General features: G+C 36.4%; 15 protein-coding genes across 15 annotated transcripts; 11 read left to right on the top strand and 4 right to left on the bottom strand.

Moving 5' to 3' along the window:
- Positions 1-107: 107 nt before the first annotated feature.
- Positions 108-698, top strand: FDP41_001045 (uncharacterized protein; the record flags this gene model as incomplete). The annotated part of the gene is made up of 1 exon (XM_044700749.1): positions 108-698. The coding sequence occupies one exon, from the start codon at positions 108-110 to the stop codon at positions 696-698; it is 591 nt and encodes a 196-aa protein (XP_044564605.1).
- A 1636-nt stretch (positions 699-2334) lies between these two features.
- FDP41_001044 (uncharacterized protein) lies at positions 2335-2745 on the top strand (the record flags this gene model as incomplete). Its single annotated transcript, XM_044700738.1, has 1 exon — positions 2335-2745. The coding sequence occupies one exon, from the start codon at positions 2335-2337 to the stop codon at positions 2743-2745; it is 411 nt and encodes a 136-aa protein (XP_044564604.1).
- Positions 2746-2886: 141 nt separating this feature from the next.
- Positions 2887-4575, top strand: FDP41_001043 (uncharacterized protein; the record flags this gene model as incomplete). Its single annotated transcript, XM_044700727.1, has 4 exons — positions 2887-3436; positions 3557-3673; positions 3753-4447; positions 4516-4575. The coding sequence occupies 4 exons, from the start codon at positions 2887-2889 to the stop codon at positions 4573-4575; spliced, it is 1422 nt and encodes a 473-aa protein (XP_044564603.1).
- Positions 4576-4669: 94 nt separating this feature from the next.
- On the top strand, positions 4670-6112 carry FDP41_001042 (uncharacterized protein; the record flags this gene model as incomplete). The annotated part of the gene is made up of 1 exon (XM_044700716.1): positions 4670-6112. The coding sequence occupies one exon, from the start codon at positions 4670-4672 to the stop codon at positions 6110-6112; it is 1443 nt and encodes a 480-aa protein (XP_044564602.1).
- Positions 6113-6278: 166 nt separating this feature from the next.
- FDP41_001041 (uncharacterized protein) lies at positions 6279-7905 on the top strand (the record flags this gene model as incomplete). The annotated part of the gene is made up of 2 exons (XM_044700705.1): positions 6279-7191; positions 7238-7905. The coding sequence occupies 2 exons, from the start codon at positions 6279-6281 to the stop codon at positions 7903-7905; spliced, it is 1581 nt and encodes a 526-aa protein (XP_044564601.1).
- Positions 7906-7960: 55 nt separating this feature from the next.
- Positions 7961-8494, bottom strand: FDP41_001040 (uncharacterized protein; the record flags this gene model as incomplete). Its single annotated transcript, XM_044700694.1, has 1 exon — positions 7961-8494. One exon carries the CDS (start codon positions 8492-8494, stop codon positions 7961-7963), a length of 534 nt encoding a protein of 177 aa, XP_044564600.1.
- Positions 8495-9143: 649 nt separating this feature from the next.
- On the top strand, positions 9144-10274 carry FDP41_001039 (uncharacterized protein; the record flags this gene model as incomplete). Its single annotated transcript, XM_044700682.1, has 1 exon — positions 9144-10274. One exon carries the CDS (start codon positions 9144-9146, stop codon positions 10272-10274), a length of 1131 nt encoding a protein of 376 aa, XP_044564599.1.
- A 71-nt stretch (positions 10275-10345) lies between these two features.
- FDP41_001038 (uncharacterized protein) lies at positions 10346-12012 on the bottom strand (the record flags this gene model as incomplete). The annotated part of the gene is made up of 7 exons (XM_044700671.1): positions 10346-10821; positions 10873-11163; positions 11210-11347; positions 11399-11414; positions 11460-11479; positions 11560-11721; positions 11784-12012. The coding sequence occupies 7 exons, from the start codon at positions 12010-12012 to the stop codon at positions 10346-10348; spliced, it is 1332 nt and encodes a 443-aa protein (XP_044564598.1).
- A 345-nt stretch (positions 12013-12357) lies between these two features.
- Positions 12358-14041, top strand: FDP41_001037 (uncharacterized protein; the record flags this gene model as incomplete). Its single annotated transcript, XM_044700660.1, has 2 exons — positions 12358-12682; positions 12765-14041. The coding sequence occupies 2 exons, from the start codon at positions 12358-12360 to the stop codon at positions 14039-14041; spliced, it is 1602 nt and encodes a 533-aa protein (XP_044564597.1).
- A 324-nt stretch (positions 14042-14365) lies between these two features.
- On the top strand, positions 14366-15121 carry FDP41_001036 (uncharacterized protein; the record flags this gene model as incomplete). Its single annotated transcript, XM_044700649.1, has 1 exon — positions 14366-15121. One exon carries the CDS (start codon positions 14366-14368, stop codon positions 15119-15121), a length of 756 nt encoding a protein of 251 aa, XP_044564596.1.
- A 76-nt stretch (positions 15122-15197) lies between these two features.
- FDP41_001035 (uncharacterized protein) lies at positions 15198-16811 on the bottom strand (the record flags this gene model as incomplete). Its single annotated transcript, XM_044700638.1, has 1 exon — positions 15198-16811. The coding sequence occupies one exon, from the start codon at positions 16809-16811 to the stop codon at positions 15198-15200; it is 1614 nt and encodes a 537-aa protein (XP_044564595.1).
- Positions 16812-17256: 445 nt separating this feature from the next.
- On the bottom strand, positions 17257-18923 carry FDP41_001034 (uncharacterized protein; the record flags this gene model as incomplete). Its single annotated transcript, XM_044700627.1, has 3 exons — positions 17257-17930; positions 17998-18016; positions 18162-18923. The coding sequence occupies 3 exons, from the start codon at positions 18921-18923 to the stop codon at positions 17257-17259; spliced, it is 1455 nt and encodes a 484-aa protein (XP_044564594.1).
- A 128-nt stretch (positions 18924-19051) lies between these two features.
- On the top strand, positions 19052-20110 carry FDP41_001033 (uncharacterized protein; the record flags this gene model as incomplete). The annotated part of the gene is made up of 1 exon (XM_044700616.1): positions 19052-20110. One exon carries the CDS (start codon positions 19052-19054, stop codon positions 20108-20110), a length of 1059 nt encoding a protein of 352 aa, XP_044564593.1.
- A 183-nt stretch (positions 20111-20293) lies between these two features.
- On the top strand, positions 20294-24137 carry FDP41_001032 (uncharacterized protein; the record flags this gene model as incomplete). Its single annotated transcript, XM_044700605.1, has 3 exons — positions 20294-23249; positions 23321-23583; positions 23655-24137. The coding sequence occupies 3 exons, from the start codon at positions 20294-20296 to the stop codon at positions 24135-24137; spliced, it is 3702 nt and encodes a 1233-aa protein (XP_044564592.1).
- Positions 24138-25011: 874 nt separating this feature from the next.
- On the top strand, positions 25012-26745 carry FDP41_001031 (uncharacterized protein; the record flags this gene model as incomplete). Its single annotated transcript, XM_044700594.1, has 1 exon — positions 25012-26745. The coding sequence occupies one exon, from the start codon at positions 25012-25014 to the stop codon at positions 26743-26745; it is 1734 nt and encodes a 577-aa protein (XP_044564591.1).
- Between the last annotated feature and the right edge of the window lies 1 nt (position 26746).

Below are 26746 nucleotides of genomic sequence, written 5' to 3'. Positions count from 1 at the left end.
ACAGACGAAGACTGTGATAATGAAACCCATTCCTTCATTAGAAAACATTTATTACTCTCTTTTGTTGGAGAACAGTTGACAGACAAGATCAAAAAGAAAGAAGATTGATGTACAAACAATTGGAAGGTTGTAATATCAAAAATATTTTACAAAACCCTGTCAAGATCCACGACAAGGAGTTTGTATTTTTGTGTTGCAATGCCACAGGTGCCCTCAAGCACAAGTATGTCTATGCCAATCGATCTATAATGCAGTCTATTTGTGAATGGGCTTTTAAAGATGATACATTCAATGCGAACAAGGTATTTAATATGGACAAACCAATGACACTTCCTTTAAGAATAAGCTTATTGAACTCTTTAGGTATTCGAACTGTCAACCATTTGAAGTTCAAGGTGATCCCAGATATCATTGAAGAACATGCAAACCATACTGATGGATCTGGCATTATTTTGAGTGAGAATGTTGTTCGAAAAATCATCGAAGCATACAAGAAAAACTTTTTTACTACAGGTTATCCAGTTGGAATCAACACAAGCGAAGAAATTATTAACACAAGTACAAAGAGATTGATTTTTCTACCAATTACAAACATCCGAAAAGGTTGTCCCATGACTTGCCAGATCTCTCTTCAGAGTATCCAAATTACATTCCTTGTGTATTTCAAATTCGATTTAGAGGATTCAAAGGAATGCTAAGATATTATGCCAATTTTGAGGATTTGAGAGATGAAACGAAAATTAATATCAATGAAGAGACGGAAATACTTTTCAGAGAATCGATGGAAAAAATTTCATACTCCTGAAAACGATTGTGATGTCTTAAACTCACTATTCGTTGTTGGACTTTCAACTCCAGCCCCTCATGTCATACTTTCTTCTGAATTGATTTACATGTTTTGTGGTCTAACAACACAACAGGAAAAGTTGTGGCACTATTTTGAGAAAATTTTGATCGACGAAAGAAAGGATCTTGATGATAAGCATGTCAGTACTTTAAAGACAATGGACTCGACGATGAAAGATCTGTTGAATAGAGGTGGAGATCAAAAAGGAATGGCCATGCAAACCACAATCATGCGATTGAAAATGCCTTTTTGAAATTTTTGGGATCCGATACATTTTGTTCCTATTTATTAAGACTCAATGTTCCAATGAAAAAAACAGCCTAACTGTATATGGATTACCAGATGAGACTGGAACTTTAAAAGAAGGTGAGATATTTATTCAGATCACACGGAAGGGAAAAGAAAAACCATCACAGGAACTGTCTTTGTTACAAAAACGACATCCTTATTTCGTTCGGATGTGCAACAATTCACAGCTGTTGACAATCCTAAACTGAGTCACTTATACGATACCTTTATATTTTCCACACTCGGTACAACATCTACTCCTTCAACAATAGCAAATGCTGACTCGGATGGAGATCATTTCTATGTATTTTGGGATCATGAATTGATATCTCTACTTAAAACCGGAATGGAGAAAAATGTAGAATGTGAACAAACAACGTCATGGGAGTAACAAGATAGCCACAAAGCCTGTCAATATCGTTCAGTATATGCTACTGTTAGAAGTGAAATGCGAACATGTAGAGCCAAATCCAAAACCAAAAACATCAAATGAAAAGCTATTCAGGAAAGCTGAACAAACTCAGATCAATACTCGAATGGGAGTTCAAAGAAGCAGATCAATTGATATATGGATGTGCATTCATGACCCTTTTTTATGTTATTCTATGTAATCACCTGCTACATATTTCCAAACACGTTTAGGTTTATTTGATAATTTTTACACACATTCAAGATCGATATCTACTCTATTTGATGCTTTTGAATCATTTAGTATAACATTTTCAAGTATTGAGCAAGCATTGAGAAATGTGAGATTGTATGCCCCAAGTGGACAGATTTTGTTTCCCAAGATTTTGAAATTAGCAATTCATTGTCTAGATAGTCAAGAAAACTCTGACAGAAATATTATTTTTGTGCCAAACGACATTGGATTGCGTCATACTTTCAGATTATGAATTACTTTCAAAGTTTGGATGGCACAACAATTATGATAATTTTCAACTCGTATCATGGGTCACTTATCACGACAAATATGATAACTCACGCAAGATTATTCATTTCAAGGAAGATGATCACCATTTGAAACAAGTAGTGTTTGTGGTCACTTCACCAGAAGAATAGGACATTCAAAATTTGTTATCTAAAATGTAAGTCAAATGAAATTTGTATTATTTTTTATTAACAATAGAGGATCATATTGTAGAATCACATTCTTGGACAAATCCTTCCTCCCTAAACATTCCATTGTGAAAAATATCATGTATCGAATTATAACTAAGGAACAAGACAACGAATGGCAAGCAATTGTAACTGTAGAAACTAAATTAAGGTTATATGCGCAGGATAGCTTTGAAAAAGAGTGTGGAGATTTTCTTGAACATCGTATTGGTGGAATGTATCTTCTTCCTTACGACAATATTACCCAAAATAATTTGCTACTTTTGGCACAATTGAGAGATTGTGGAATCAAAATTGATGCCATCTATCTCAGTACTCTATTTGATGCTGGTGAAACACATCAATGTCTTATTATTGATTTGGATGAAGATATATTGAAGGAATTGAGGAAATTGAATTTGGATGACTATTCTGTTCTGGAAATGCGTAATTGGTTAAGAGCACGCTATCGTCCATCAACTCACCGATCTTTTGAAGATGGCCAGGCATGAGCAATTTCAAATTGATCATATTCATCATCATAATATTCCAATTCTCAAGTGGTTCCGCTTCACGAAATAAATCATTTCAGTTGCTGAACCAGTTCAGCTTCGATCGACTCCGATAACTAACTCCGACACCCCCTAAAAAAAATGGCATCACCACTTGGAATCACCATCACACGTGGGATGATGGTGCTAATGCTAATGATGATGATGATTCTTTTGTCTGCATCATCACTTCTCGCCAAATCATTGTCTCGCGAACAAATTAAACGATCCGTATTCATGAAAGGAAGATCTCTCAACGATGAAGAAGGATATTTGAAGAGAATGGCTGAACATCCTATTTATTCAAAACAACCAGTTTCGATTGAAGGGAAAGGACCAGTGATGAGCATGGATCAAAATCCTTTCGCTCATTCTGGATTTTTCACAGTCAACAAGACAGTGGGTGGACAAATGTATTACGTGTTCTTTGAAGCACAAGATGGAAATCCAAATGCTCCAATTATTTTGTGGTTGCAAGGTGGACCAGGTTGTAGCAGTGCTACTGGAATGCTCATTGAGTTAGGCCCATATAGAATTAATAAGAAGACTTTGGAATTGTATCCAAATCCAAACACTTGGAACAAACATTATCATTTGTTGTTTGTGGACAATCCTCTCGGAGCTGGTTTTTCACACATGCAAAATCCACAAGGTATGTTTTTGTTCCATGATGATCAGTGCTTGCTCTAACGATTTTGATGTGTGTGGATGATATTTGCATTTCATGGCTCCTCTCATTTTGGTTGGTGGTGACGATGATGATGATATTTAGGTTATATTCACAATGAGGAACAAATGGCTAATGAGCTCTATTCCTTGTTAACACAATTCTTTGAAATGTACAAGCAATATCAACCAAATCCATTCTATGTTTTTGGTGAAAGTTATGGTAAGTGACAACTTTAATTTGAACGATAGATACCATCATGATGAATTGTTCACATGTTTTTAACAAAAAAAACTTTCAGCTGGAAAATACGTTCCTTCTATTTCATACAAGATTGCAAATGAAGGTTTCAAGATTAATCTTCGTGGATTTGGAATTGGTGATGGATTGACACACTCATTGGTACAAATGACCAACTATGATCAATACGCATATTCATTGGGTCTTATTGACAGTAAGCAACAATTAGAAATTCAAAAATTGCAAGACAATGTGAAATCTTTGATTCTTCAAGAACGATGGTTTGAAGCTACCCATGCCTGGGACTCTATAATGTCTGCTTTAAACAATTTCACAGGAGGAATTAATGTTTATGATGTTCGCGAGTATGGAGATTACGATTTTAACTATTTTTTGGCTTTCCTTAATCTTCCATCGACTAAGACACTCATGCACACTGTTGGAATTCAATATAATGATTGTGATGCTCAAGCTTATAGTGCTTTATATGCTGACATGTCCAAATCTGTCAAGTACAAGGTTGAAAGTTTGTTAAATAGAGGTGTGAGAGGTATTCTTTATAATGGACAAGTAGATTTGATTATTAACATGGTTCAAACCAAGTGGATTGAAGAAATGAATTGGAAATTCTCTTCAGAATTCTATAATGCTGCTCGAAAGCCATGGACTCTCAATCAGAAAATTGTTGGTTATGTGAAACAATATCAAAATCTTTACAAGGTTGCTGTGAACATGGCTGGCCATCTCTCACCAATGGTAAGTAGTGCAAGATCATGTAATGTTTTATTAATATTCAATATTTGATATTTTACTGAATCATTCAGGATCAACCTGAGGCATTGTATGACATGGTGACTCGATTCATTGAAAACAAACCTTTTTAATTGATTAAATTTTCATGAATGTTAATATTTGGCATTCTTGTTGCAATCCATGGTTGACTGATTATTGGAAATTTCGTCTTTTTTCTGAAAAAAAATGATTGATCCTCGTCCAAGGCCTCTCCGTAATTTCCTTCTACTCTTTGCTGATCCCTGCACTGAATCATCATCCTCCTCTTCCCCCAACAACAATCAACATTTAATTAAATTTCAGGCGAAAGATTTAGCATGGGTTCAAGATGGCATCGGGTACAAGACACTCTTCCTTCGAATTCTGTCCTTTTTGGATCAATATGATTTGGCGCAGAGTATCCAACCTGTGTGTAAATTATTTCAAAATTTTGCAAATTGTGATTTGTTGTGGGAACAATTATTTTGGAATTTATTCACACAGGATTTCGGGCTCACAAAAGAAGAAACTCAAAAGTATTTGAATCCATCAAATTTAGACACAATGGTAGGCATTTACACCGAACAGTCTCTCATTCCTGAAAACTCATGGAAATTCAAAGTGGTGAATGGTGTAAGATTATATTATTTGGAAGGCCATCCCTCAAGGGACTACGCAAGTGACACTCCAGGTGAAGCTGGGATATGGCGATTGGATTGTTCACAATGCGGAGCACCATTTCATCACAGAGAGCCATACATCGAGGAAGCTGACTCTGGAGATTGTCTACATTTAGATTGTGTGGATAAGGAAGAATTTAATGAAAAGATCGAACATTTTGCTCAAATTTATGGCTATATATCCCATTTTTCAAGAAATGAGATCATTTCAACCTTCTTTAAAAGACGTTTCATTCATTCCAATAAGGGTGAAGATGATATATCTGATGAATCTGTTGCAGAATATACGTGTGATGCCTGTGGTGAGCCAATTCACACTATTCGATATTCATGTCTCGATTGTGAATTTGATCTTTGTGGATACTGTTGTGAAAGGTTAGTGTATCATCAAAAGGGAGTTGATATGGCATTTTGTAAAGGTGTAGAGCATCCACACAATCACACCTTCCTCACAGTGGGAGAGGAATATTTTGATACCTATTCATGCAATGTGTGTAAGGAAAAGATTCGTGGATTTAGATACCATGATCCTACCAAAGACAACTTTGACCTTTGTACTTTGTGTTTTAAGACAAAACGTGAGGCAAATATTGACTATGACAAAATTGATCTCCATGGAGAGATTGTTACTGAATCATTCTATCAATTCCTATGTAACAAGATGCATCTCCAGGAATTGAAAGATGTTTACAAAAATGTATTTGATATGACTGTGAAGGGAGTTAAATCTCAACTTGTCGAAGAATTATTGGAATTGTTGGAAGAGAAAAAGGAGAAAAATACTCGCCCTAGATTGTGTACACTTGTTTCTAATGTTCCAAGATTTTGTTGCAAAGATGATGAATGTCATGTGTTGAAAGAAGATGCCATCGATGCCTTAGTGGCAAGTTTGGATCTGGTTGAGAAGGAACAAGTGAAACCTCCCAAAAAGAAATCAAAAAAGGAGGCCATTGTGAATGATGAGGAATAGAAGTGATATATGTTCAAATCATTCTTAGAAAGAGGTAGTTACAAATTGATTCACAATACGTGAATATACGTTAATATGTTTAAACTCCCAAATAAGATTGTACAATCTTTTTAATACATCCTAAATTATTTTAATTCGTTTCAATTATTAATAACCAAAAAAAATAATGGACAATCAACATTCTGAAAATACCGTGCTTCAAGAGGATGATGCTGCTCACTACAATCATGAAATGCTCGGATTTGAATGGATTACCAATGATGTGATCGAGCATGATATTATTCCATTTGTAGATTATTACAGCCTCACCACAGTAATTCCGTTAGTATCAAAGACGTGGTATCAAATGGCGAACAAAGTGGGCATGTGGTTTGCTATTGTTTGTAAAGAGTGCGGAATTCATGCAGAGAATCTTTCAAATTACGTTACATGCTGTAAAATTAATAATATTAGGAACAGAAATTATACAAGTTGGGATAGTTACTTGTTTGATGATGATTTGTACATATTGAAAAGATTGTATTATAGTATTCGTAAATTGTTTCCAACAAAATTTTTAACTCCGAGCGAGGACACGACTAGGCAATTTAGATTACCAGATTTGATCATGAGAGATCCAAATAATCCAAATATTTTGATATTCAACAATCAAAAGTATAAGGAGAATACGTTTGGATTTGATCTTAATGTAATGAGTGACAAAAGAATTCCAAACCTGAGGTTTCTTCAAACACCATCATCATCTCTTGGAGAAGAAAGTAATGAAAACCCAAACCCTGCTCCCCAAGAGAATAACAATCCAGTGCAGGACCACGATATTTCTCAATTGGTTCCTGTGTATTATTTTGAGATTGAAACAATGGAACTTGAAAAAGAGTTAAAAACACCAATGAGTTCAACGACTATTACTTCACCCCTCTCTTCAGCATCTCCCTTCTCTGCAAATATGGGATCTCCATTTTCTCTCACATTGAAACGGTTCTTTGAAAAGAAAGAAAAGCGTGGAAGGAATTCTATTGGAGTATTGCATGCATGTTATCAAACAAGAAGACAAGTGGGTTGGGATGAATGTGGCGCAGGTATGTTTACGATTTGTTTTGATTTTCACCAACACCCAATCAACAGGATTTCATAGTGATGATGGGAAAATATTTGTCGCAGAGGGTGGTAGCGACTTTGATGTTCTGATAAAGGAGAAGAAACCAATACTTGGAGATACATTAGGGTGTGGTATCTTGGCTAGCAATGGTTACGGAGTTGCCTTCTTCACGTTGAACGGTAGATTCTTGGCTTCACCTTTCACTGTTAAAACAAAAAAAGAAGATATGAGGTTGGGGCTTGGATTTTGGAAGAATGAAAAAGCACTGTGCAACTTTGGTCAAATGCCGTTCAAATACAACATTACCAATGTTTTTGACGATGTGGAACGATACCTAGGAGAACATCCTGTTGATAATATTCCAGCATTAGCTGATTCAGGATACTCTTATGAAAGAGAAACTGTTACTGGCCTTTTGGATAGGTTGTCAACCCTTAGACTGAGACTAAACAGAGCGAGCGAACATTTAAACATGGTATCTAGAGTTGTAAGAGGCATGGATTTATCACCCACGTGGTTCGAATCTGATGAAGAGTTTGAGAATGGTGACAATGCTGGCTCTGACTATCAACCCTCTGAAACTGAGTCAGATGATGATGATGTACAAGAACCAGCCCAGTTTAGCGAACCAGAAGTTGAAAGTGAGGAAGAGGTCCAAAACGATGACACTGAAATGGACACAAATGAAGAGTAGCAAAAGTAAAAATAATAATAATAAGAGTGGAATTTATGATTTTCAAAAACTGTTACTAATCGTTCTTCTTATTCTCGCCTTCAGAGGATGCTTGTGACGCTTGTTGAGGTGTGGACGAAGTGCCTGACGCCAATGAAAGGACATACTTGATTGTATTTCGATATAAAGCAATAATTATTGCGACATGAACAGCCCCAATTAAAAAAGCGTACTTGATTCCAACCACACTCCACACAAAAATAAATACAATATAAACATAAAGAACCACGACAGCTGCATGGAACAATAAGTTAAAATTGAAACTAATCGGACTTGAAGCAATTGTTGCATTATTTTCCTTTTGAAATGGATTTGGAAAAGCACCAGTCTTGGAGTGAGCCGCTGCATTGTTAATAAATGAAACTGCAAAATTCATCATGAAAAAGTGTAATTTGATAAATCCAAAAGCAGCCATAGCACAATTTTTGTAAATTCTTTGATTAATTTCATCTTCATCTGCATCATCGTTCTCGTTTATAAATCCATCAAATAATCCTGCAACATTATTTTCAAGACAATAAAATCTGGCCCAAAAAACAAGACAAAACATAAGTATTGTTCTTATAACACCAAAAACAATTTGTAAAATTAATAACAGAATTGGCCACTTCACTCTTGGTTCTGTTCTTTGATTTGAACCGGAATTTGGTATCGGATCGGTCGTTTTTGGAGACAAAGTGTAAGCTAGATAGCAAACAATAGGATCTCCCAAGATTGATCCCAAAGTCCCCGGAATAATCCATAAAGAATTGAAAAAGTCAAGCGGGGATATGGAGATGGGAAGCAAATTATTCATCGATTGTGTGAAGAAAATATTTTTTTGATATTAGACAATCTTTTCCGAAGATTCGACCACAGTGCTGTCTTCTCAACCCTGCTTCGAATGATTCAGGTGAAGTTGTTCCTTTACTCTCCGCCATGATGTTTGGTTTCAACATGCGAAACTTGACTTTTGAAGATCGCAAGATTTCCTTCTTTGCGCACGTTGCTGACGAAAGCGATCAATTATCCAACCAGGAAAAATCTTCTCTCACTCAACCGAAGCTGTGGAAAAGTTTACAATCACCAACTTCAAGCGTATTGCTGCCGTAATAAATCGAAAATTTTAAGGCGACCTTAATACAACTCAGTTTTATCAAAAAAAATTCTCTCTCGTTGAATCTCCCGTTCGTAGAAGAAACCAAACCAAACAATACAACATGGCAGAAGATATTCAAGCACTCGTTGTTGATAACGGATCTGGTATGTGTAAGGCAGGTTTTGCAGGTGATGATGCACCAAGATCTGTGTTCCCATCCATTGTCGGTAAACCAAAGCAAAAGTCCATCATGGTCGGTATGGGCAACAAGGACGCCTTTGTTGGTGATGAAGCTCAATCCAAGAGAGGTATTTTGACTTTGAAGTATCCAATTGAACACGGTATTGTTACTAATTGGGACGACATGTCATTGATCTGGCATCACACCTTCTACAATGAATTGAGAGTAACTCCTGAGGAACATCCAGTCTTGTTGACTGAGGCTCCATTGAACCCTAAGGAAAACAGAGAGAGAATGACAAAGATCATGTTCGAAACTTTCTCAGTCCCAGCCATGTATGTCGCCATTCAAGCTGTCTTGTCCTTGTATGCTTCAGGTCGTACCACTGGTATGGTTATTGACTCTGGAGATGGTGTTACTCACACTGTTCCAATCTATGAAGGTTATTCCCTTCCTCACGCTATCTTGAGAATTAACTTGGCTGGTAGAGATTTGACTGATTACATGGTGAGAATTTTGAGTGAAAGAGGATATTCATTCGTCTCCAGTGCTGAGAGAGAAATTGTCAGAGATATTAAGGAGAAGCTCTGTTATGTTGCTGGTGATTTTGAAACTGAAATGAACACTTACCAAACAAATCCATCCAGTATTGACAAGACCTATGAGCTTCCTGATGGTAACGTTATTACCGTCGGTAACGAAAGATTTAGATGTCCTGAGGTGTTGTTCAAACCAAGCATGATCGGAATGGAACAAGACGGTATGGCTGACACTGCTTACAATACTATTCAAAAGTGTGATGTCGACATCAGAAAGGACTTGTACAACAACATTGTCATGTCTGGAGGTACCACCATGTTCGAAGGAATTCCAGAGAGATTAAACAAGGAAATTACAGTGTTGGCCCCAGCTTCAATGAAGATTAAGGTAGTTGCTCCACCTGAAAGAAAATACTCTGTCTGGATCGGTGGTTCCATCTTGGCCTCATTGTCAACCTTCCAACAAATGTGGATTACTAAGGAGGAATACGAGGACAGCGGAGCAACAATTGTTCACAGAAAGTGCTTCTAAATGCATTATGGACACCATGTAACAGTAAATTGACGATTGATATCAGCAAATCTATTACTTACATGAATGTTTTATTTAAATACAACATCCACATCATAAAACACATATTTAGGAATTTCCTCCTCCTCTCTGATATTAAATTGATAGTGATAGATGTTGCCTAGATTTTGGAGAATTGGCATGCTATTCTTCTTGTCACAAATGTAAATGACAAATGAAAAGGCGTTTAAAATTGTGAGATCATGACTCCACAAAATTTTTGATAATGGCAATACTTCCAACCAAATGGGTTTTTGTAAAGATGCATACTCACAGATATTCGAGATATCATCCATTCCCATCATTCGTAACGTACTTGCATCTTCTCCTACTATGTGACGTATATAAACATGGTGATCTGATACAAAGTGAAAATATTCCTTTCCAAACACTTTTTGAATATTTTTGTTCTTCAGAAACGGAATGCTGCATACAGTTGTTTCTTGCATGTTCAAATCTGATGGTTCAAAATAATCCTTTGAATATTTTGTTGTAAATACACAATTGTCTGCATTCGCAAAGTCAAAGGATGAATAAAAACTGTTAACAAATTACAAACCTCCAAAGAAAAATACAGTATTGCACGAGGCGTAAATAGATCTTATGGGACAGTCGAGGATTGTTGACGGAACTAGAGTCCAGTGAGTTGCATCAATAACCTGGTTATAGCTAAGAGTTCCAGCTACAAAACAAAAACCCTTATCAGTCAGACAAAAGCTACTGAAGTATAATGTTTGAATGTCAACTATTTTTCCATATCTTGAGTTGGAAAATGCAGTTGATTCTAGTGGGCAAAATAAATAAGTAATGTCACCTGAAATTTTCCCCAACTGTGACTGATAACTGCAGCCTGTGGGCTTACAAATAAGATTTTAAAGGTCTTCCATTTAACTTACCAGTTCCATACAACTTTCCATCATTAGTTAACAATATTGCATGCTGATATCCGCAGCTGATTTTTACCACCGACTTCATCACAGAACAGCTATCAACATTTGGTGTGAATTTAACAGGAAGAATGTCAGATGACGAGCCTACAAGTAGAAATTGAAAAACGCAGCTAAAAAATTGCTTTGATTACCTACCTTGGCCAGTACCTCTCTAAATGAATAGTAAAACTATTAAACACAACAACAAAATATTTACCTGGCCACATTCATTGTTTCCTGTTAATGAGACGTAAAAAGTTCATGATGATGTCAACAATTAATCATAAAATACAATACATTGTGAATTTCAAACTTACCAACACTGTAAATAACTCCTGATTTGCTCTTAAACATGAAAAATCTCATACCACAAGCAACTAGTTCAACTGGCTCGGAAAAATCAACTATGCACCAATTAGCGTTATTCGGTAGAGTCGTTCGTTTTGAAAAATCCAAACCATATCCATACATTGTTCCGTCTGTATACACGTCGTAATCATTTGATATTTTCTTTCATCAATGAATTTATGTCAAAACATACTTTCATCTAAAAGCAACACAAAATTAGAGCCGGAGGAGCCTTGCACAAATCTATAATGACTCGGATGAGATATTGGTTTCAAAATAATTCGATCGGATAGTTCAAACGTATTTGTATTTTGTCTTTGATCATCATCATTGATTGAAATATCTTCTTCCTCTTGTTCGGTGAGAGCATTTTGTTTAGAAGCAATAAGAAGGAATTGATCTTGGTGCCAACAATTTGCCATTTTTTAATAAATTCAAAACGAATATTCAATTTGATCAGGAAATAATGACACCTCCAAAGCGTCACTTCATCCTTTTAATATCAATTGTCCAAAGAAGAAAAGAACTTTTTTATTTTCGACATCCACTTGCTTGTCCAAAGGATGTATTAATCTCATTCTTAAGAAAACTCCAGCCAGCTCCAGTCTTTACTTGAAATTCAAGTCATGAATTTCCACAATTTCCTGCGGTCGCACTCAAGATATCCCAGTCATGGAGTTTTATCAAGGATCTTCCAACAGCATTTCTGAATGACGATCTGCTTTTGTCACTTGCATTCAAGAAACAAAAAAATCAAATTAATCCTTATGTCGACCCAACCTCTCACGAACAGCAACAGCAACAGCACTGATTGCTCATCTTGTAGCTGCCACAAGCCAACCACTGAAAGCACGTCCACTTCCTCACTTGCTGCAATTGTCAACACAAATACTACTGGTTATTCTTCACCATTAGATGCCTTTCATCATGGCCCACGTGAGAAGATTGTCTATGTGACTGCGATCAGCACACAACCACAAGATCACCCTGATGCGATCATCACAGTCGATGTGGATCCACAATCCAAAACTTACTCACAAATTATTCATATCCTTTCAATGCCCTACAAGGGAGATGAGCTTCATCATTTTGGTAAGTTTCCTTTCATAGAAATTCGAGGTCTTGGTAGAGGATCACGATCTTGTTAATGAATATGATCATCCTTCCATTTCAGGTTGGAATGCTTGCAGTTCATGTTATGGATGTTGTGGAGCTGGAGAAACGTCTGACTCTGATAAAAGACGTTTCCTCTTCGTTCCAGGTGTGAAATCCAATCGATTCTACATTATCGATACAGTTACAAATCCAAGAGAACCAAAAATTCATCAAATTATTGAGCCTGAACAAGTTGAGAAGGTAACATCGTTGGCTTATCCACACACAGCTCATTGTTTAGCAGATGGAAATGTCATGGTCTCCATGATGGGTACCAAAGACGGTAAAGGAAAAGGAGGTTTTATCTTGATTAAGGACAATGGAAAGGGAGTTTTTGAAGTTGCCTCACAGTGGAGTAAAGATGAAGAGTCAAAGATGGTCTATGGGTATGATTTTTGGTATCAACCACATCACAATATCATGGTTTCATCTGAATGGGGAGCTCCTGAAGCATTCACAAAGGGTTTTGATCCATCTCAAGTGGAGACTCACTATGGTCATCATATTTATTTGTGGAATTGGAAGGAAAGAACTCTCTATAAGAGAGTGAACTTGGGAGAAGATGGTCTCATTCCTCTGGAAGTACGTTTTCTACACAACCCAAAGTCTGATCATGGATATGTGGCATGTGCTTTGAGTTCAACAGTGTTTCATATTTACAAGAATGGTTCAAATCAAAGCTCTGAGGTGGAGTGGAAAGTGAAAAAGGTCATTTCCATTCCGAGTGTGAGTGTGAGTGGATGGGCGCTTCCTTCAATGCCTTCTCTCATTACTGACTTTGTCATATCTTTGGATGATAGATATTTGTATTTGAGCAATTGGTTGCATGGAGATGTTCGTCAATATGACATTTCAGATCCTCATGAACCAAAACTTGTGGGTCAAGTATTCATCGGTGGAAGTTTGAGAGAAGGAAGTGGTGTTTCGATTGTTGAAAAATCGCAACAAGTGGAGAGTGAGAATGGCAATTTGGGAGTTCCTAAACAATTAATTCAAGTTCCACAAGTGAAAGGAACTGTTTTACAAGGTTCTGCTCAAATGTTTCAACTTTCATTGGATGGTAAACGATTGTACGTGACCAACAGTTTGTTCTCAGACTGGGATAAACAATTTTATCCTGGCCTGATTGATTCTGGATCTCAGTTAATTCAAATCGATGTCGACACTGAGAAGGGTGGTTTGACTGTCAATCAAAACTTTTTGGTGGATTTCAGTAAGACCAACAATGGAGTGAAATATTTAGCTCATGAGATAAGATACCCAGGAGGAGACTGTACCAGTGATATTTGGTTGTAATCTAAGCGATGTTTTCATCAAGATAATATGAGTGAACTCTTATTCATCCACCTTCTCTTTCGAAGGTTTTACGAAATAATAAATTAATCTTTTCATCAGGAAACAACTCAAAGACATCGTTGATAGGAATTAATTCTCTTGTTCGGAATTGCTGTGGAATCTGTTTGAAGTGGATTGTATTGGAATTGTATTGTTGTTTTGGTCAGAAATTAAACAATTCCAGAAGGGGTTTCATTCAAACAATATAATCCATAATATTGTCTTTTTCTGAAAGGAATCACCAATCTAAAAATACTCGTGCAAGCTTTTTCATCAAAGAAAAAAATGTACAATACTCACGATCTGTTCCACTCCAAAGACAAGCCAGTCACTCATCCTTCGGCACCTTTATTACAACACAACAATTATTCTGAAGCCCTTCCTTTTGAAGACCCTCTCAGGGATATGCAAGAGGCTCACTCTATGGGTACATCTATTATGGCTGTTGAATTTGATGGCGGAGTGGTGATTGGAGCTGATTCTCGTACCACCACCGGAAGTTATATTGCGAATAGAGTTTCTGATAAGCTTACACCTGTTCATGATAGAATTTATGTTTGTCGTTCTGGATCAGCAGCTGACACACAACAGATCTCAGATTATGTTCGTTATTTCTTGAAAATTCACTCGGTTGAAGTCGGCACATTGCCATTGGTAGAGACAGCTGCAAACTTGTTCAAAGATTTTTGTTATAATTATAAAGATCAATTGCTTGCTGGTATAATTTGTGCAGGCTGGGACGAAAAGAATGGAGGAAGTGTTTGGACGATTCCATTAGGAGGAACTCTCATTAGAGAACCTTTCAGCATTGGTGGATCAGGAAGTACTTATATTTATGGTTATTGTGATGCAAACTTTAAGAAAGGAATGACCAAGGATGAGTGTAAGCAGTTTGTGAGGAATGCATTGTCTCTTGCTATGGCTCGTGACGGAAGCAGTGGTGGTGTCGTTCGTCTTGCTGTCATCACGAAAGATGGCGTAGAAAGAGAAGTCCACCATGAAGGTCCAGGAGGTACATTACCAAAACACTACTCTGATTAGAAGATGATTACTATTTTGTAAAAATTGAATTTCAAATACATGATTTTTCCAGTTCAATATTCAAAGAGATAATAATTTAATTCAATTTGAGGTTTCCTTTGCTGACCTTTCCTTTCGTGATGGGCTTGTACTCACCAGTCACAGCAACGCCCATATATCCATTGAAAAGACGCAAGGAAGCATCGTCAATGACCAGACCAGGAAGATAGTATTCCAAATTGAATAAAGGAACACCTTCCGCAAGTTGTTGATTCAATTGACGAACAACACCACGTGTAACAACAATATTAACAATGAAGGCAAAGTTCTTAATGTCCATGTCTCCAATCCAACTTTGTCTTAAGGTTAGATTAACTGCTGGGTTGTCAATGACAGCAGTCAAGTTTACCGTTGTGGCATTGTTTTTAACATCAATTTTGTCCAAAGAAAAGCCAGCATCCACATTCAAGGAGAAGGCGTTTACAATATTGTTTGGTGAGTTGATAACTTGGAAAAGCAGTTCTCCCTTAAAGTTTGCGTTCATACCAGTTTGGGAAATGTTAAACTGAGGACAAGGAGAAGTGGCTGGGCTACTGGAGAGAAGAATTTGAACTAATTTGTTTGGATACTTTTCGTAAAGTTGAGGAAGATAAATCTTCAAGCTTGTAGTATTCAGTTGAATCATTTCAGTTGGAGGTACCATATCTGGTGTAACAAGATAGCTCAATTGATTTGATTGGTACAGGCTATATAAAAAACTCTTTGGAATAAAGTCAGTCAAATAAATTTGGAGTAAATCTGACATTTGAACTGAGGTTGGCAAATCGACAGGATCGAATGGTAATTTCTCGCCAAGGCTCTGAGAGAAAAATCTCACTTGTGAGGATGCTCCAATCGTCAAGTAATCAACCGTTTCAAAAGTGTCAAAACCAAAGTCAATCATTAATTGCTTGTCACCAAACGTCACAGGAACAATGAATGGTTGTTGAGCAATATAATTGTTCATGGATTGAACCTTTTCCTCAATTGTTGAAGTGATAGCTTTAGCAATCATCTTGTTGACTGTGTTTGCAAAAAGAGACTCCATCAGGTTGATAAACCATCCCTGAATACCTCCATCAGTAATATGAATTTTCATGTTATATAATTCTAATCCAATAGTCGACACAAATTGAGGCTTTTCATCGCTTGTTAATTTAAAAACAACTCTTATTCCTCCATAAACGCTCTCTGTATTGACATTGGCAACACCGGAGCCGCTCATATATGGAAATGATTTCTGTTTGTAAAGATATTTTGTGGACAATGTGATACTAGCCTGTGAGACAGCAATATAAAAAGCGTCGAGATTTGGATCCAATGTTGCTTGAATTTGTTCTCCCAAGTCAATTTTCTTGATCGATGTTTCTGTCAAATAAACGTCAACATCTCCAATCAGTGAAACAGATTGTGTCACGTTAAAATTAGGAATTGGTGTCTTGAGAATAAATTCTTCCAATTCAGCCTTGTCCTTCTTGATCACTTGATTCAAATACGAGATACTCAAAAATCCAGCAGCTGAAGGCTTTAATGGGACAAGTTTCATTCCGCGCAAAATATTTACATCCTTTCCGAGTGCTGTTGTTGTGGCGATCGCTATGATGGTCATCACAAGTGCAACCAACACGGCAAAAGAAGGATGATTCAAAAAGAGAGGGCGATGATGGCTCATGTTTCTCATGGATGCAATTTTTTCGGAGTGCAAGGCGTAGGAGGAGATTTTTTTGGAATGAGAAGAAACAAGAAGCAATTATAATCGAGAAGAAGAAAAGGACTGAAATCCTTATTCCAACAACAACAACAACGGGATTCGATGAACGATTGGTTCGTTTCCATGCATGGAATTGGATTCTAGAGAATTGCTTGATGTTCAACTACAGTATCTCCACATCTTCAAGTGTTCCTTTTGTTCTTAGAACGAAACAAGATGAGCTTTTATAATCCTCAGTTCAAGACAAATGAATTCACAGAGTAAAGCGTGCGGAAAAAACTAATTTTTTTCTTATTTTGGAATTTTACGACTTTAGAGTATATCATCCTCTCCTATGAATGGCATCCATGTTATTTTATGAAGTTCAATGAAATGGATGATGAAATTTAAGGTTCTTAACCTTAGATTATATGACGAACACAACGTGAACAAGCACCAACGACAATAGGGAGAAAGCAGCAGTAGGGATGGTGGTTGTTGTGGAGCATGAATTTGCAAGAAAAATTGCAGAATGAATCACTTGTGTATCCATCTCTGAAGAAGAAGCTTCTACAAATAAATCAATCGTGATGCTGCTATCCATTGAATTCTTGTTATCGTTTTCCTTGTACAACACCAATGACAAGAAATCCTTATAATAATAAACATGGTCATCTGAATGGTTGTTATGATTGGGAGAGATTTCAAAATCTCGTTTTGCTATCACATAGGATCCCTTTGAACAAAATTTAAAGGGTGGTTTGCAAAGCGACAAAGTATGAATGGTGGTGTTTGTAAATAACCTTTGAGATGTGTTCCATTGTTCTGAAGAAACATATCCATTAATGTTGGGGCTAAGAAAATTCATAATCTCTCCCCAATCGCTTTGATAAACAAATTCTCCAGCCATATATAATTGATCTTGATAAATATCCATTTTTCGAATGCCAAACATGGTCGAGTCGTCATCAAACACTTGAAATGGAGAGAGTAGAATTACTCTCTTCTTGAAATGTCGAATGTAATGTATGGATTTACTTGGCTTGTATAGAAATAGGTATTGCTTTGGAGCAGTAAATGCCCCACCAATAACAAACACATCTATATATGATTCAAAGAATTCCATCACAAATGTGTCATCTATAAAACTCCATTATTATCTTCTTACCTTCATAGACATGATTATTCTGAAGAGCAATTGATGTCACTGGGCCATTTAGTTGGCCTTGAAGTAATGTTTCCCATTTTCCATTTTGATATCTTTTAAAGTAGTCTTTTTGAAACATTAATCATCATGTTGAGAACTCACATGAATGTCACATCACCACTTACCTGGAAAATTCCCACCCACATAAAAATATAATTGTCATCATGAATTAGTACAGTATTGACACAAGTTCCTCTCACACCTCTCACTCCAGCACTAGCAAATAAATCCCACTTCAAAGAATTGGTGTCAATCATTACAACGTTATTAACGTTATCAATTCCAGCTGCCTTTGTAAATTGTCCAGCCATCAAAATTGAAGGTTGACATTGCTTGAACACGTTATTGTAAAATACTTTGATATCCAACACAGTTGCATTGGCCGACCATTCTCCCATATAAATATCACGATCAAATACATTCAATGATGTCCATAAATTTGATGTTGAATTTCCACTCGAAGCTGCAATTTTAACAGCAATTGGTCCAGTTTTCACACCATCAATACTCGTAAATCTTCCTCCCACAAATAACATGTCACATTTCGATTCATATAACACGACATGAATTGGACCATCGGGAGGTGTTTTATAGAACGGAGTGACTGAAGAGGTTTCAGTATTGTACAAGGCAAGATTTTGGATAGTGTTTTCAAAGAGATGAATTTCTTGTTGTTGTTTTGATGATGCTGACAAGGTAAAGGATCCTCCGAATAGAATTTGTTCTCCATTCGAAACCAACAGAACATGACTAAACAAGAATAAAAAGAATAAAACAACCAAGAAGAAGTGAAGAGAAAGACAATCATGTGATGATGATGATGTTTGAGTGAAGATGATGGAATTGGTGTTTGAAAAGGCTCGTATGGTTTTCAGTCTTGTGTGCATTTTGTTGAAAATTGTAATCATCATTTCATGATAACCATCTTTTGTGATTTCCTAAAGAGACCAAGAGCATTAATACATGAAAAAGAACTCTAGGAGGACAACTTGAAAAAGCCTCTCTCTGAGAAAAAATGTCATGTTCTCAAGCACGACCCTCATCATCACGAGGGATTCAACTCCTTTCCAATCCCAAGTATGAAGTGTTTCCGGTGCTCATGCAAATATTATCTCATTTGGAACCAGTGGCTAATTATGCCTTGTTCGGATCGAATAAAAGACGACGATCCGATGCATCATCTTTGAAACAACAAGAAGAAGTTGTGGATACGACAATTCATACTCGATCGCCCTTTTTTCAAGCCTTTGATCAATTACTGGAATATATTTGGAAGAGTCATGATGATCCTCAAGATCCATCAGAACAGCAATTAATGGAAAGATTTGTACAAACGTTGAAGGAGGCTTGCGATTCTCTCACTGACAATCCTGACATAATGGAATTGTATACATTGATTGTATCCTTATTGATGTTTGGACATCATGAATTGGAAAACGAATTTTGTGGAGAAATCACTACCACTTTGGGAGTATGTCCTGTTTGTACTTTTTCAAAACATCCTTGTGTGGAGAAAGTTCCAAAGTTGCAAGCGTCCACTCAATTGTGGAAGAACTTTGAGACAACTGGAATTATGGATTTTGTTGTGACTGAGAGCATTGATGAATATAGCTGTCAAGTGTGCAGCACAGTATACAATGTTCTAAAAAGTGACTTTGTTTCAAAACCACCTGAAATATTGGTGTTACAATTAGATAGATTTAATTTCAATTTTGAAACATTTACTGTCCAAAAATCTCATACACTGTTCCCATTGAATGTAAAAGCTCCTTTATCTTTAAGATATTATGGACAACAAGGAGCATTAATACAACAGTATGATTTAGTTGCTATAGCAAATCATGAAGGACAGGGAGTGAATGGAGTTTATTCATGCTGCTTCTGGAATACTGCATCACATAAATGGTATACGTGCCACGGAAATCAACTTCCAATCCCCTTCACTCAGAATCTTGAATACCTAATATCTCCTGCAAATTATTTGCTCTTTTTTACTAAGAAACAAGCGCAAGAAAAAACATCCTTTTTACGACAATTTGGAAATACTGACATTAGTTTTACATTTTCTGAATAACCTGAAAGTATACATATAGTTGAATAAGTCACACATAATATTGTTCCTCGTTTAGAATAGCAAGAATAATAATCAATTATTATCAACAATTTTATTGGTTACAATTAATTGTTGATGGAATGTTAAAATCATTCACGTTGATTACAAAATTCACATGTCACTTGCTTGAAAATTACACAAAAAATGCCCAGAGAACCAAAACCAGTGCTGCATCCTCACGAGCCCTATGATCCTTACAAACTCTATGAACAATCATTCAAACAAAAAGGACAAAGCAGATATGTTCTCTACAAGACGTACAATTTAGGAATGCTTTGGTGTTCATTGACATTTGGATTTTTTGCACTTGATGCATTCAATCCTTCACACTACATTAGTGTTCGTTTGAACATTTCGGAACAGGAAGCACAGGCCTATGATGATTTATTTGACTATCCTCTTCGAATTGCATCGATGGTGACAACAGGAATTGCATTTGTATTGAGTGGAATTTTATTACTTCGGTTCTCTATGCGACGATCGATTTATTCAAATATTCACTTTGTTTTACATTTCGGAACTTTGGCAGGGTTAGTAACGAGTGTCATTGTACAGTATCTATCGATTGTTGTTTTCTATATGAGCATGAATGGTGTAGTAGTAGATAATGAAAAGATGGTTTATTCTTTTCGTATTATCTGTGGCGTCGCACTGGCAGTTCATGAGCTATGTGCCTACAAATTGCTCTCAGAGATGTGTGAAACAAATGGTTCGAGTCCTGGAATTATCATCTCGTTTGCTCTCACCTCACGAAGTTTCAAGTTTGCTTTTGACGAAATAATTTCATTGCAGGATTGGATTACACCAACACAAGTGATGAGTGTTTTATTGTATTTGGGATTTATAGTCGTTATTTTAGTGATCTCGTATACAAGTTTAGAGATTTATCAGTACCTTCAAAATCATCCCTCGTTATTTGATACAAAAAAGCAAACCTCAGATTTGTTAAAGCATCACATTTATGATTCAAAGAAAAGGTTTTTTGAGAGAATCAAAGAAGGATTGAAAAGAAATATAGCATACATGATCATGATGATCTTTTTACTATGTATGACTGCATTGTTTTGGTTTGGTGTTAGAATCATGCCTCTCAATTCTGGGGGACAGTATTGGGCTGAGCGTGTCAATGTAGGGGTGAATGATATCATCTCATTGAGATTGGCCATTCACTTTCTCATCCTTGTCACACTTCCATTTTTCGGAGCACTACTTGACCAAGGAGGTAAAAACAAGGAACAACGAAAGAAGGAGTTTCAACTGTTGGAAATTAGAGAAAACAAAAAGACAAGCATTCCTGAAAGCTCAATTTCAAACAAAAGAAAATCTTCATTGCTGGAAAAGATTTCAAAATCATTTCGATTGAAATTTAGAATTGTTTTACTGTGTTTGGGAATGATCATTGCAATTAGTTCTTCATTTTTCTACACGATTGATTCTCCTCAAAATGTACCCCTTTATGATTTTTCACTTAATATTGTGACATTCATTCACTCTATTGGAACTGCAATGGCAACTAGTGCCATACATTTAATACCAAAATACTACTTTTCAGTGGTCAATAAGGACGAAATTGAAGAGAAGGCAATTTATTTGAAACGACGCTATTACCGAAATATTCCACAATATTTATTTTACCTTCATAATGTATTTTATGAACAAACAGAATTTACTGGAGTGAGATATTTGGCGTGGTATTCATTACTAAGCACTATTAAGAATATTTCTCTTCTCTATCACATGTATGCCAAGTTTAGCATGGAAATACTCATCATTGCGGCCGTGTTAATCTTTATACTTTCCTTGATTGCCTTTATAGTAATGACTGTATTATCCTATGTTGATTTTAAGTATTTAAGGGCGAGAACTAGCAATCATTCCTCACAAAAAGAGAGTCTTCTTGAAATTCCTCTCATCTCTCCACAGGAGGAGCGTCGAGGGGAAAGTATGGCTTCTCCCACGAGTACTTCTACTAACTTTGATCCATCGAGTTTCTTCACCAAGCATGTATTGCGATTTAAGGGTTGGACTCGATTAGCAGTGGTTGTGTTAACATGGCCCATTGATTTATTAATGACTGCTAACGTTACACTTTTCATTACGTGTCTTTGTGGAATACCCACAATCATGTTGTCATTTTACGAAGCGTTGGAACCTTCGAATAGACAAAGTAGTCATCCTGTTGAGATTGCCTTCCTATTTTGTCTATTCTTATTATTTCTATTTTCTTTTCTTTTTGTTTACAAGTCAACATTCCTCAAATTTATGGGGCTCCATTTCTTCAAGTGGACAAGAAGACTCTATAATTTAATATTTGATAGTCCTTATTCCACGATTAGTGGTTATGTGAATTGTGCTTTTTCATTTGCCAAGTATGAAAGCAACTTGTTGGAGATGAAAAAACAGAGAGAAAAGAGGGCAACGAATAAGTCAGTTCCACTTGTGAAAACTTTGCATAATTTTATTGACCCTGGTCAAAAGGACAGTTCCTACCAATCCGAGGAAGATGAGAAGCTTGGAGGATATTATGTTTCCTATGAGTTAATGAGTACAACAGACAAGGAACAACCTGTCATCCATAGCAATGAGGATAATTTGATTTTAGAAGAAGAAACGATTGATTCAAAGCTATTAACTCTTGCAGATGAAGTGAAAGAAGACGATTATGTTATTGTGACAGCCAAGGACGATCGCGTATTTCCATACGAGGATTTGGAAGACAACAAAATTGAAAGAGTCAAAATTCAACATTTTAAATCTAAGGAAGATTATGTGAATTATCTGAATTCAACAGAGTTTTTACAAAAGTTCAATGAGAGAGATTATTCATTCACACGAATTACAAACGGAACAGTTCTGTTCAAGAAGAGCAAATATAAGCATGTCTATACGAATGAGAGAAATTTGAATTACATTCGTTCCATTAGGCCTGGATCTAGCTTTACACTCTTTGTCATTACCTATTTTTGTGGATATTTCTTGATCCCTCAAGTGTTTTCTTGGTTCAAATTGGCACCGATTCCCATCGTATCAAATCCATACACTTTCTTGATTGTCACTTGTAATTTCGTATTTGGATTTTTAATGTTTTATCCATTAGTGGGTAAGTATAATACTCATGTGAAAGAGTGCCTTGATAATTTACAATTTTAATGAACCATTTCATGCAAAAAGCTGTGTGGATGGATGTAAATCAGTCCATTACTGCTTCACTCAAAGAAGCAATTGTCATGCTTGAAGACACAAAAGAAAAACTTCAAATTCATCATTCTTCAGAAAATATCGAATATGATCCGACGAAACAAGTGAAAATCAAATGTTCAAAGGATCAATTTTACCTTTTCGATTTGGACATGATCACCAAATGGTACAAGAATATGACTTTTATTCAGAAAACGGTGGATGCGAAAATGGCAACCATGAGACACAACCTAATTGTAAGTAAGACCTAAATGAGCTCAGTTTCGATACATGATACACAACATGACATTGCTGTGTATACTTATAGATTGTGTTTGTTTTGGCAAAGGCAGGTTCTGTGGTACTTTCATTAATTTCTCTCTTCACAAATATCGAATTCACTCCACAAAACTTTCAACCCATGTACATTGTACTTGGTTTGGATATGGCCGTCTTGTTCTTTGTAATTGATCCATGCGCCACACTCTACTATTTCCTTTGGAAGAATATTATTACCATGTTAAAGATGAGAACTAAGGTGACTGGATTGATTCATAACTATCCTCAAGATAATAAGGAGAAAGTGAATCAATTTGCGCAAACCTTCCACTACATTCAATATTGGAATGAGTTGCAACGAATGCAAAATATGATTGGATGCCGATTTGATATTAATGGATATCTATTTCTTGTGGTGGACCAAAACATGTACAAGAGTTGGTTCTATTCCTTATTGGCAACACTTCCTCCAGCAATTGTCAAGTTGATTATTCAGAAATTCTTCACGACGGGTGGATTTTTCAAAATTTAAATTGCTTTCTGTTAAATAGAGTTCTCTTATAGGTGACCTTAGAATCACAACAACAAATTCATTTATTGAAAACTTGTTTCACTAGAGTAGTTCTCATCCTGTGTGAAATAACCTGGAAAAGAGCTCTGATTTTCCAAAACACCAAAACCAGACACCAAAAGTTCAAGGATTGGGAACCACAAAACACAAAATTTGGTGTTCCATAAAAACAGAAGTGGTATTACAAAGAGCAATGAATAATAGCCACAATTATCGCTATCATTTTGCACCTTGATATCAAAAGTATTGTCTTCTCTTTCTTCCGAAACAATCAAACTTTTAAGCTGCTCTTGAGAAATATATGAAAAAGCATCTCCGAATTTTAGAGAATGCAAGCAGAGAGAGTCAAAGTGATGGGATTTTCTAATAGACTTCTCAAAGATTTTCATTGGTTGTACGTAAAGAATAGTTTGGATCAAGATGCCACATTCTTAATATTTTCTGAACGATTCTTCACCAATCCATCGGTTGTTAGTGTAGAAGAGATGAATGCCAAGAGTTAAAATATAAGAGAATGAACAATCGGTCTGATGATCATCACACGAAAAAACAAAACATCGATCTTTTGGACAAGCATGGATATTTGCAAATTCAGCACTCATCCAAATTGATTGGAGTATTTGATATCCTCACAAACACATCAATTATTGTTAAGATTCGGTTATTATTATTATTTTTTAATTAATATTTGAGAAATTTCATTCTCGAGAATTGCAATTATCAATCTGATAAATCGATGAAATAAAGCTGTTTAGAGGAAGAGGGATCATTGAAGATCCATGTATTTCTCCATATTTATCCATTCATTCATCCACTGTGCAGTCAACCAAAAAAAATGTCTGCAAACAAACAAGTTTTTTCTTCCGAAAATTATCAAGACCTTCCAGTCATCATCAACGGGGCTGGATTAGTTGGGTGCTTGGCTGCTCTTTACATGGCACAACATCACTCACAACGAGTAATATTGATTGACAAGAGACAGGATTATCGATCTCACCGATATGAAGGAAGATCTATCAACTTGGCCATTTCTCATCGTGCATTCAAAGCTCTCGGAGGTATTGATAAGAGTTTTATTGATCACTTCAAAGATGAGAAGATCGGATTAAAGATGACTGGTCGTGGACTTCACATGAAAGATAAAGTCAAAACAGCTGATAAACAAGATCAATTCGAAGAAGGCAAATTGGGATATCAACCTTATGGTACAAACGAAGACGAATATATTGTTTCTGTTGGTAGACACTATTTGAATTGTTTCTTGTTAGAAGAATTGGAAAAGAGATTTTCTAACAGAATTCAAGTGGTGTTTGAAGCTTCACCTACTCGATTGGAGTTTAGAAAAATTAATGACTCCCAGACTGGAAAGGAAGAAACCATCTCAGTATTGAGCTACAAGGATAAGAGCAATACGACACACAGTGTTACAGGGAAATTTATCATTGGATGTGATGGATTGAATTCTTTTGTTCGTCAACAATTGCAAATCAACCCTAATGCTCGATTTTCCTACTCACAAACCTATATTTCACATGCTTACAAGGAATTGTCCATTCGAGCTGACCCTAAAACAAAAGATTTTATCATGAGAAAGGACTGCTTACATATTTGGCCACGTGGAGATTTCATGCTCATCGCCTTGCCTAATCCAACCAAAGATTTCACTGTCACATTGTTTATGCGTCACTTGAAGAAAAAGGATTATGGAGAAGATGAAAAAACTGCCTATGGTCAACCCTCATTTGAAAGTGTTGAGCTTGGAGATTGTAAGAGTTATGATGAATTGACCGAGGAAAAGAAGGAACAAAATGTTCGCAAATTCTTTAAGGAACAATTCCCTGATGCCTATGATATGGTTAAGGATCATTTGATGGAAGATTGGAATACAAATCCAACAAGTGCCTTGTCTTACATTCAGTGCAATCCTCATCACTATGAAGGCAAAGTAGTTCTGTTGGGAGATTCCGCTCATGCAATCATTCCATTCTACGGACAAGGAGTGAATTGCGGTTTTGAGGATTGTTTGGTCTTCTCGAACATTCTAAAGGAAGAACAAAATAAGCTCGGATGGAAGAATGACAAGTTTAGCTCTGATTTGTTGGAAAAAGTGTTCACGAGATACAGCGAAGAAAGAAAACCCTCTGCCGATGCTATCCTTAACTTGTCGCTCCATAACTTTATCGTGATGCGTGCCAAGACAGCATCTCCCTTATTCCTTATTGAGCAGGCTGTGATGCGATTCTTGCATAGAAACTTCCCAACCGTACATGCCTTCAAACCATTGTACACCATGGTTGCATTCACTCCAGATAGAACGTATGCTGATGCTTGGAATGCACATGTGAAAAGAGAGGAAACCATCGAAAATTTGAAGAAATTCGTTGTAAGATCACTCACGACATGCACCGTTGCTGCTCTCTCTGTTTTTGTCTACTCAAAATTGTATTGCAAACCAACAACAACTTCCACACCATCACAATCGTCTGCCATTAGCTATGTTGGAGACTTGGCGAATGCAACAATGAAACGACTGAGCTCTATCTTTGGATACAACCAAACATCTCAATAGA

Source organism: Naegleria fowleri (assembly GCF_008403515.1).
Source record: "Naegleria fowleri strain ATCC 30894 chromosome Unknown tig22, whole genome shotgun sequence".
Classification (NCBI taxonomy): Eukaryota; Heterolobosea; class Eutetramitea; order Acrasida; family Naegleriidae; genus Naegleria; species Naegleria fowleri.
This window is presented reverse-complemented; position numbering and strand designations above follow the sequence as displayed.